The following is an 11,369-nucleotide window of genomic DNA, read 5'->3' as shown; positions in this document are numbered from 1 at the left end:
AAAAAAAAAAAAAAAAATCTAGATTTATTTAGGATATCTGATTGGCATGGACAAGTTGGATTGAAGGGTCTGTTTCCGTGCTGTACATCTCTACGACTCTTATGACTCTATGACATGCAAACAACTGATTACCAATGCCATCTTGCCCTGGCAACACACAATCATAATCTGTTTCCCACTCAAAGTCTCACACACACAGGTACACAGTGCCCCAAACCTGGACTCACACATGCGCATGCTTGTAGACGCGTATGTATATACACAAAAGAAACATAAATTGTTGCAATTATATAGCTGTAGAAATTAAGCACCTGTTGAGAGATAAACAGGAGCATGTGGAGTGATGTTCTTTGCAGTGGTTAACACAGGGCTCAGTCGGGTAGCACAGTGGCTCAGTGCTGCCTCACAGTGCCAAGGACCTGGGTTCGATTCCAGCCTTGGGCAACTGGCTGTGTGGAGTTTGCACATTCTCCCCATGTCTACATAGCTTTCATCCAGGTGCTCCGGTTTCCTACCACAATTCAAAGATGTGCAGGTTAGGTGAATTGGCCATGCTAAATTGCCCATAGTGTTCAGGGGTGTGTAGGTTAGGTGCATTAGTCAGGGGCGAATGTGGGATAATCTGGAAAGGGAATGGGTCTGGGTGTGTTACTCTTTGCAGGGTCTGCGTGGACTTGTTGGGCCAAAGGGCCTGTTTTCACAATTCTATGATTCTATTTGTCCGTGACATTCTGTGGTTTCAATTCTTTGGGCTGATGTGCAAGACGGAGAATACCTTGATGTGGTCAGCCTGTGATAGGACATATAAAGCAATGCTGGTCAAGGATTTTTAACAGACATTTCTCAGAAGATCTTCCAACTAACATGTAAAACCTCACACACAGTGAAGGTTGTGGTATGCAGAATAAGGAGCTTAGTACAGCTGAAAAAAAGTAGCTAGGTAAAAACAATGACTGCAGATGCTGGAAACCAGATTCTGGATTAGTGGTGCTAGAAGAGCACAGCAGTTCAGGCAGCATCTGAGGAGCAGTAAAATCGACGTTTCGGGCAAAAGACCTTCATCAGGAATACAGGTAGAGAGCCTGAAGGGTGGAGAGATAAGTGAGAGGAGGGGGGGGTGGGGAGAAAGTAGCATAGAGTACAATAGGTGAGTGGGGGAGGGGATGAAGGTGAAAGGTCGGACGTGGGATGGAGGGTGGAGTGGATAGGTGGAAAAGGAGATAGGCAGGTAGGACAAGTCATTGGGACAGTGCTGAGCTGGAAGTTGGGAACTCGGTGACTTTTACTCTAGTGATGGAGAGGGATAAGTGTGCACTGCAGGACAGGAGTTATAGCTGGGGGCAGGGAAATTATGATGCGGTGAGGCATGACTTAGGATGTGTGGATTGGAAAAATAGGCTTCAAGGGAAGAACACAAATGATATGTGGAGCTTGTTCAAGGAGCAGCTATTGGGTGTCCTTGATAAGTATGTACCAGTCAGGCAGGGAGTAAAGGGTCTTGTGAGGGAGCCGTGGTTTAATAAGGAATTTGAATCCCTTGTAAAAGGGAAGAGGGCGGCCTATGTAAAGATGAGGCGTGAAGGTTCAGTTGGGGCAATTGAGAGTTATAAGGTAGCCAGGAAGGATCTGAAGAGAGAGCTAAGAGCAGCGAGAAGGGGACATGTAAAGTCCTTGGTTAGTAGGATTAGGGAAAACCCTAAGGCTTTCTATAGGTATGTCAGGAATAAAAGGATGACTAGGGTAGGTATCGGTCCAGTCAAGGATAGTAGTGAGAAGTTGTGCTTGGAGGCAGAGGAGATTGGAGAGACACTAAATCAATACTTTTCATCAGTATTCACTCAGGAACAGGACGTTGTTGCTGATGTGAATATTGAGTCACAAGTGATTAGAATGGATGGCTTTGAGGTTTGTAGGGAAGAGGTCCGGGGAATACTGGAAAGGGTGAAAATAATAAGTCCCCTGGGCCTGATGGCATTTATCCTAGGATCCTCTGGGAAGCTAGGGAGGAGATAGCGGAGCCATTGGCCTTGATTTTTATGTCGTCGTTGTCTACAGGAATAGTGCTAGAGGACTGGAGGATAGCGAATGTGGTCCCCTTGTTCAGGAAGGGGAGTAGGGACAGCCCTAGTAACTATAGGCCAGTGAGTCTCACTTCTGTTGTGGGCAAAGTCTTAGAGAGAATTGTAAGGGATAGGATTTATGAACATCTGGATAGGAATAATGTGATCAACGATAGTCAGCATGGTTTTGTGAAGGGCAGGTCATGCCTCACAAACCTTATTGAGTTCTTTGAGAAGGTGACTAAGGAAGTGGACGAGGGTAAAGCAGTAGATGTGGTGTATATGGATTTTAGTAAGGCGTTCGATAAGGTACCCCATGGTAGGCTACTGCAAAAATTATGGAGGTATGGCATTGAGGGTGCATTAGAGGTTTGGATTAGGAATTGGCTGGCTGGAAGGAGACAGAGGGTAGTAGTTGATGGTAAAGGTTCATCTTGGAGTGCAGTTACTAGCGGTGTTCCACAAGGATCTGTTTTGGGACCATTGCTGTTTGTCATTTTTATAAATGACCTGGAGGAGGGGCTTGAAGGTTGGGGTGAGCAAGTTTGCGGATGATACGAAAGTCGGTGGAGTTGTGGACAGCGAAGAAGGATATGGCAGGTTACAGCAGGATATAGATAAGCTGCAGAGCTGGGCTGAAAGGTGGCAAATGGAGTTCACTGTAGCTAAGTGTGAAGTCATTCACTTTGGTAGGAGTAACAAGAAGATGGATTACTGGGCTAATGGTAGGCTACTTGGTAGTGGGGATGAGCAGAGGGATCTTGGTGTCCATGTACACAGATCTCTGAAAGTTGCCACCCAGGTAAATAGTGCTGTGAAGAAGGCATATGGCGTACTGGGCTTTATTGGTAGAGGAATTGAGTTCCAGAGTCCTGAGGTCATGTTGCAGTTGTATAAGACTCTGGTGCGGCCTTATCTGGAGTATTGTGTACAGTTTTGGTCGCCATACTATAGGAAGGATGTGGAGGCACTGGAACGGGTGCAGAGGAGGTTTACCAGGATGTTGCCTGGCATGGTAGGAAGATCGTATGAGGAAAGGCTGAGGCACTTGGGGCTGTTCTCATTGGAGAAAAGAAGGTTTAGGGGCGACTTGATAGAGGTGTACAAGATGATTAGGGGTTTAGATAGGGTTGACAGTGAGAACCTTTTTCCGCGTATGGAGTCAGCTGTTACTAGGGGACACAGCTTTAAATTAAGGGGAGGTTGGTATAGGACAGATGTTAGGGGTAGATTCTTTACTCAGCGGGTTGTGAGTTCATGGAATGCCCTGCCAGTATCAGTGGTGGACTCTCCCTCTTTATGGTAATTTAAGCGGGCATTGGATAAGCATATGGAGGTTATTGGGCTAGTGTAGGTTAGGTAGGCTTTGGTCGGCGCAACATCGAGGGCCGAAGGGCCTGTACTGCGCTGTATTTTTCTATGTTCTATGTTCTATGAAACTGTTGAAGTCCACATTGATGCCCTGGGGTTGAAGTGTTCCGAGGCGGAAGATGAAGCAGATGAGTACTCAGACTGAACTTTTGAAGTTCACACAAAAAGATAGTCATCAAGTTATTCACACAAGCTATACACAACTGCATTTGTGGCAGTTCACTTTTCTTTGCAGACAGCAATGACTCATTATTATAACGATGCTGTCCAATAGCAATGCATGACTAATAATGCTGGCAATAGCACAAATCTCTAGACATTTACAAAGTATTGAATGCCGTTGGATGTTTGAGAAAAAAGTGTACAATTCAGATTGCAGAGTATTTGAAAGCTGTTGTCATGATTAAATAATAGCATCTAGACCATTACAGTTGGTCACAGATTAGTGATCGACTTGCACATTGATAGAACGTGCTTAAGGCTGACAATTAGAATCTCTCGCTGCTCTTTTGAAACTACTCACATCTATCCTCTGCATATAAAAAATAAACTCATATAGATTCATTCTTGAGGGGTGATTGCTGACATTCTGTGGTAGCATTTACCTTCATAAGGTTTTTAAAAAACTGTGAAAAACAACGTGTAGCATTTGTGAATCTAATACTGCTCCTGTGATAAAATAATGTGACTGACAGTGGCATGGACTGCAGAAGTGAACACTGCAAGATGAATGAAGTTTCACAGTTGCCTGCAAACAACTCGAGGGCTAGCTTTCTAAAAATCAAAGTACTATAACAGCTGGGAATTCTCAAAGGACTTTCTGTGCAGAAAGTAGACTTATTCAGCTGCATCCTTTGAGATAATAAAAGGATGATTCTGACAATTTGTTTTAGCTGTCAGAAGCATTGAGTTATCTGGAGAGCTTTTTGCTGTGAGGTCTACCACAATCTCTCACTGGGACCTAGTGATGGGAATGGTGCAGAGGAGCAGCATCCTTTTCCTGGAAGCTCGATAAATGAGATCACAACCCCAGACCCTGGCAACTGGTTCCAGGTCAGCACCCGGGTTAGTGCAGTCTCCATGGTCTGGAGAAACAGCCAGCAATGCATTGAGAAAGTAAATGTCTTCTCTTCTCTGGCCAGGATAAGTACCAATCTCTTCTCTGTATTAATTCACACCCACTTTCTCTCCGCTACTTGACATGTCTCCCATCAGGCCTCATGATCTGCTACGCAATATTGTATGTAACATGCTCTCATTTGCCCCTACGCCCACGTCACTAACCCTGTATGCTCTCTGTGCTGCTTAGTCTCACACCTGGGACATCTCAAATACATTTGGCCAGCTGCGCCAGCTCCAACAGCCTTGCCACCCACCCTTGTTTCATTCAGTCCCTCCCTATCTCTCATCGCAAGCCATAATAAGGCCAGAAGGGCCCTGGATGGGTGGATGGCTACTCAGAATAGAGAATCCTGTTTTTCGAAGGAGAAGACAAAGATTGCTTCTGTGGGAATGCTGCGACTCCATGTCCCACCAAACTTGCAAACGCCATTCTTCACTCTACTACAACTCTCACATTAACGGCACTGTTAGTGTTGTTCATTGAACTCCACTTTGACCCACTAGCCACCACGCCTTCTGTCCCTTGAATCTTGCAGGTTCAAGTGGATTGTCCACAGCTTTGGCAGAGGTTTTCAGCCTCTTACTCTATGATTTGGTGAGGCCCCAAACATCCAGATTCCTTCCCTGATGGCCCCCTGCTATGTACAGTAACAGAGGAGTGTGATATCTACACGATGCCATGTTTGATCTTGTAGCACCATCTAAACCCATAACCTGACTACTCTATGATCTAAGACAACAGCAGCAAGTGCAAGTGACCATGATGTGAAAGTTTCTCTCATGGACACACAGCATTCTGACTTGAAAATATATTGTAGCTCCTGCATTATCACAAGGTCATATTCATGGAAGTCTCTCCAAAATGACACCATTGTTTTACCAATTCCACATGGTCTTTATTAGTTCCCAAAAGTGGATCACCACCACCTTCTCAAAAGCAATCAGGAATGGGTAATAAATCCTGGACTTGAAATCAATTCCCACATCCCTTGAATAGATAAAAAGGGTTTACAAATAGATTTACAAAACAACAAAGGATGCGAACATAAATAATAACATTGTAAATCTACTGGAATTACAGGTTTAACTAACCCTTGTCAGATTCCAATCATATTATTCAATAAATTGCTAAAGTGCAGTGTTAATTGAATCTTAATTTTCCAATATAGAATTTGAATATTGCTGAAAAGAGGATGTGTGGTTGAAGCTTTTTATCTTGCACTCACTAAGACAAATGCTAAGAGTGCCAAACAATCACAACAATTTGTACTACAAGAGATCAGGCTGCTGATTAGGTGGCAACTCAACTCTGATTAGTTGAGGCACTGCCCTGGAAAAAGCAACAGAGAACTGGGAGTTGCAAAAGCTCCCTGTCCGTTCAAATAAAGCACAAAGCTTGAACATATTATTCTTGTTTGCAGAGAATAAATTCCTGCATGAGAATGTATATAACTTCAATCAAGCAATCACATTACGAGCTCAACTGATTACCTTAAATCTATAGTTTATGTAGCTATGAGTGCAATCAGGAATGTTCAACAAGTGCTGTACAACTGTAGTATCATATGTAATGGTCGACATTTTCTTTTGGGCTTTGCAAATGTGGCTGGTTGAACAACAGACTGTACCCTGTCCATTAGGAGCAACAAAGGAATGTGCTGTTAAGTTCAACCATTCAATCATAATACTGATGGTCAATATACAGGGCAGTGCACCATCTGTTCAAAATGCTTTAAACTCTTTTTACCAATTAGCTTCTAAATATTGATGATGATCAGGTGACACAAATAAATGTTTACCCATTCATGACACCATTCGGAACATTTTTAACAATGATCATACAGCATCACATAAACGTCACAAATGTGGTTACTAAACTTCCCACTATCATAAGACAGCCCCAGAGTTACTGAGTAAAAGTACTGCTTAAAGGGGAAACAAAAGTCACATGATAGTGGTTGGTGTTAACCATTCCAATTTTCAAGATGTAAAACACAACACACTATAGTCCTGACAAAGATTCCATCGACATTAAAGATTTTAAGTTGTTTATATCAAAAATCCAGATCTTGTCTGACTCCTGTGTGACTGCTGGCTCTTATTCTGTCTGATTCTGGTGGGCTTTGCTTCTAGTTTTCTTTTTGAAGTAGTGAGTCAGGGAAGTAGGCGTATGTTTAAAACCCTGAGACAGACAGATGAACGGTCAGATTACGTCAGGAAGCAGAAACCCATGCTCTGCTCTATAGAGCAAAGCTTACGTATTCCTGGCAATGGAAATTCCATAGACAGAAGAATAAAAGCATCATGCAGTGAACTAGCCAGACTTTCATTGACACAGAAGAAAGTAACAGCACAGATCAGGTAAGTGACTTCGAAACAAAATAACTTGTATCTTCAATTACAGGTCAGAACAAAAATAACTTGCTTTGCAACACTAGTATTGAGCTACTGCAGCAACTGACCTCCATGTGTTTTCTGATGATCAATTATTTGTAATTTAAGTCCTGGAAATTTTAGTGAATATTATAGTTTATGAATGAGTTAGTTGTTAGATTTTGAAAATTTCTGAAGCATATTTAAGCTAATAGAAAGTGAACGTCTATAAGTGTACAGAGCCTGCATCCTAGTACAGGCAGCAAAATAACACACTTGATCGGGAGGTACAGGCACTAGGGATAGTAAATGGAGGCAGTAACAATGTTATCATTATTGGTGATTCTCCGATATTAGCACCTCTATAAGGAGTAACAATGCTATCTTTGTGCTTGATACAATTTATAGTAATTGTGTAATATGCGATGGGCACAGCAGAAATGTAATCAATATAGTGGGTACAGGCAGCAAAGCTGTATAAGCTGTGGGTGCTATGGTTTCTATGTACCTTACTTCATCTATCAAATTGAAGTTTAAATATTGTTTAAATAAAATCTGAGCAATTTATTGTTGGTGTTAATGAAAGTCATTTACACCATGCTTAATTGAGTCATCGGAATCAATGCTTCTTATCAGTGAAAACTGTAACTAAATGCTTTTCCAATTCAGTTGTTGTGCAGTTGTCAGGTGTTCAGTGAAGTGAAAGTAAAATTGAATGAATTTATGTGCTGCTATCTCATTTGAGATAACTCTGAAATTTTAAATACACTCAGAAGTCTGATGTTTCTGCTATTATCATCAGTCAGTAAATAAGAGTGAGCAGTAAAGCTTATAATTGGTTTATGGGGAATGAATGATGTCTGCAGGTCTTATACATTGAGGGATGATTTCTTTATGGGCTAATATTATGCTCATTTCACTTATCTAAATAAACACGTTGCTGAATAATTTATCAAAAGATAAAGAAGCTGTGCCAGTGGAGGTCCATCAGATATTTGATGATACTGAGGTTTGAGATTTGACATAAGGTATGTGTCAGACATATCAATTTTTTCTGGTTTGCTAGTACATAGCTTGGGTATTGCTGAAAAAGATGCACTTTTATTGAAGCTTTTCATCTTGCACTCAGGAAAATTTGCAAGAGTATCAATTTAGTGGGAAAACAACAGTATGAAAAGACTTTGCTGCTTGCTTGAAAAGTGGACTCTGGTTGACTCATTGCCATGGAGAATACAGCACTTAATGATTGTAAATTAATTGCCAGGCTTAAATCTTAGATTTAAACAAAACCTGGCAATTAACTGTTAGTTACCGTTAACTGTTGCATTCTCCATGGCAACACTTCTACCAATCATAGTACATTTTCTAAACACTCAACACTTTCCTCTCATACAGTCTGAGTGTTAGTTTTCACCTTAAATTTCTATTCTCACAAATTGTCCAGGTGAGTGCGAGATGAAAATCTTCTATAAAACATGTCTTTTTTCAGTAATATTCAAATTCATTTTTTGTAGATAGAAATCCTTGTGCAGACTTCCAACCCGTGTCTGGGCACACTCCAACTCAAAGTCTTTGTCTTTCCAGTTCATATAGCTCAAACTGCTGACAATAGGGTTTACCATTGCCTTTAGCATAAATATTCCTCTCTTATTTCTTGGCAGCCAGAACTGATAGCAATAGTCAAAGATGCAGTCTGACCAGAGCACAGTACAGTTTTGTCTAATTGTTTTGTATTCATTTGCTTGGAAGTTTTATTTTGCATAATAGTATCAAATCTACAAAGATATTTACAAATCTTTTGAACTTACATTTCTTAATATCATTTGTACAATTTGTGTATTCGCATTACTTGTCGGCATTAAACATTCAGATCAACTCATTCTTTTTTTTAGCTGCATCCTTCAATTTCATCCATCTCTGTTTGGTATAATCTGCAAATTTACATTGATTTTTCTGAATCTATGTCAAGAATGTAAATGGGAGACAGTTGTTGGCCCAATGCTGAGACCTGAGACTATCTATCCAAAACTTATCCCCATTTCAAATAACTCCTCTGACCAGTAGTACTGGGCTCCATTCGTAAATTCATTTCTTATCCATTACTAAAATTTACCCTGAAATTCCACAGCTTTAAGATTACCAATATCTGTTCCTGTACAACTTTGTCAAAAGACTTTTGGAAATTGACATATGGCATGTGATAGGACTTTCACATCATTTCTTTGTAACTTCAGAAAATCCATTGAACTAAGTTAGTAATGCGGGTTCCTCCTTTCGAAAGCATGTTTGGTTTCTTTCTCTGTAGGTAATTTTCATTAGTAGTAGTCAAGTTGTTTTTGAAATACTAAAGAGTTTCAACTTAGTTTCAATGCACAAAAACATTTTTATGAACTTCCTAAATTCTGTCTCTTTTTTTGATAATTTTAGAATTTATTTTACTTACTTTTTCTGCAGCAAACCCTTGGTTTGTTTGGTGCTTTCCACAACCAAACAAATATACCCAAGTGTGTAATGGTGCTGTGATAGAGTACTTTGCTGACTAATACTGAGTTTAAAGGATTGATGGTCAACTTTGATGTGTTCATTGACTGTCACAAACTTGGCACAAGAATTAACTGCTTACCTGGTCTTACGTCAGGCAGGTGGGGAGACAGAAATAGCATACAAAAAAGTGATCAATAAAAAAACAAATTCTATATCATTATTTGCAAGAAAGATTTAATACAGGTGGAAGACTTTATTTGGGCACTTTTTTAGTTTGTAATGGTGAGTAATGTCAGTTCAACCTCTCAAAAAAGCTAGATGTGGCATCATAAATTGATTTCAGATATCTATCTGTTCAACCAAAAGTGCGCAAATAGAACCACTGCCCAAAAGACTTAAATGGTTTATTAATGGGGCATTTAATAATGTTTTTATCTTTCTTGATTCGTTTGTTGCTGAAACTTGGGTTCTTATTAATCAGAAAAAAAATCCTTCATGGTGAGTACTAAATCATTCGGAGTTCCTTTTTAAAGGAAATGTTAATATCTGAATAAAGACGTTAGCAGAGTGATAGATTGGTCTGTCCCACAAAGGTTCAAAATTATGACTCAGAATTGCACACAAAAGCGTCCTGCTCTTGGCATGATGGGAACAAGCTTGCCTTAAAGCTCTTAGAAACTACTGGAATGGTTTTCATTACAATTCAGCACTAACGTGTTCTTTTCTTTCCATGGTTTAGGTTGGAACCATGGCTGATTTGTCATCTGCACAATCTCCCTCTGCCAATGTTTCCCAGCCAATAATAGATGTCTTCGTACTATCGAAGGACACTAACTGCACCATTGAAGATGGTTTCCTCGCAGTGGGTCTGCCTATTTTCTACATTGTTATCTGTGTCATCGGGCTCCTTGGTAACATACTGGCCTTATGGGTATTTCTCTTCAGCCAGAGGAAGCCAACGTCTATTTCTATTTACATGAAGCATCTGGCTATGGCTGACCTCTTGTTGTTACTCTGCCTTCCATTCAGGATCGCCTACCATTTTGGACAGTACAAGTGGATGGTTAGGTGCTACTTCTGTAAGATCATCGGGACATTTTTCTACATCAACATGTATGCCAGCATTTTATTCCTTGGATTGATCAGCCTGGACCGTTACTTAAAGATCACGAAACCTCTCCGTAAGTTTAGAGTCCACAGTGTGAAATGGAGCTCAGGCATATCCAGGGCTGTGTGGCTGGCTATCATCTTATTCATGCTGCCCTTTGTTGTGGTCAGCAGCTTAAAGTCAAATGAAACGAAATGCTTCCACTACAAGAACCAGAGTGTGACTGCGGGTGTAATGAATCTAACAGCTGTCATGTTTATTTTTATTCTCTCCTGGCTATTCCTGGTATCCTATGCCAAGATTGCAGTCAAACTCTACAACATTTCTGAAGGGAAGAAAAAGCAGCAGATCAAGAAAGTGAGCACCAGAGCCATTATAAAGACCTTCATTGTCCTCGCAATCTACATTGTGTGTTTCATACCTTATCACATTGTTCGAGTCCCTTATGTCCTCTCACAGATGGAGATCATCTCCAGCTGTCACGCTAAGCAGTTTCTGCATATGGCCAATGAACTGGTTCTGTGCCTGTCCGCCCTAAACAGCTGTCTTGATCCAGTCATTTATTTCTTCCTATCCAACTCTTTTCGCAGGATTATTATTTACACCATTAAAGGAAGGTTTAGTAAAACCTTTCCTAAGGCAAATGGAACCAGGAGCAGTTTCAAATCCATCACAGACATCTGAGATTCAGAGCTGCCGATACTGAGTTAAGTGGATAGAAGCTGAAAGCATAGTCTTTAGGCAAACACCACCGCAGTGATCGCAACAGCCTTCCTAGAGACAGCAGGGATAACTACTCATAGAGAAGGAAAAAAAGCTGCAGATGCTGGAATCCTCCTGCCTGTCGACCC

General features: G+C 40.8%; 1 protein-coding gene across 1 annotated transcript; it reads left to right on the top strand.

Annotated features, from left to right (window-relative positions):
- The first annotated feature begins 6,817 nt into the window (after positions 1-6,817).
- On the top strand, positions 6,818-11,302 carry LOC140495654 (probable G-protein coupled receptor 34). Its single transcript, XM_072594646.1, has 2 exons — positions 6,818-6,914; positions 10,150-11,302. The coding sequence occupies exon 2, from the start codon at positions 10,159-10,161 to the stop codon at positions 11,200-11,202; it is 1,044 nt and encodes a 347-aa protein (XP_072450747.1). The 5' UTR covers positions 6,818-6,914; positions 10,150-10,158; the 3' UTR covers positions 11,203-11,302.
- Positions 11,303-11,369: the final 67 nt, after the last annotated feature.

This window comes from Chiloscyllium punctatum, chromosome 25 (genome assembly GCF_047496795.1).
Source record: "Chiloscyllium punctatum isolate Juve2018m chromosome 25, sChiPun1.3, whole genome shotgun sequence".
Classification (NCBI taxonomy): domain Eukaryota; kingdom Metazoa; phylum Chordata; class Chondrichthyes; order Orectolobiformes; family Hemiscylliidae; genus Chiloscyllium; species Chiloscyllium punctatum.
Note: the sequence above shows the minus strand (reverse complement) of the source record. Positions and strands in the feature narration are given on the sequence as shown.

What these genes read in the sequence shown, in the direction of transcription:
- LOC140495654 (XM_072594646.1), top strand. Translation starts at nt 10,159, where the DNA reads ATGGCTGATTTGTCATCTGCACAATCTCCCTCTGCCAATGTTTCCCAG.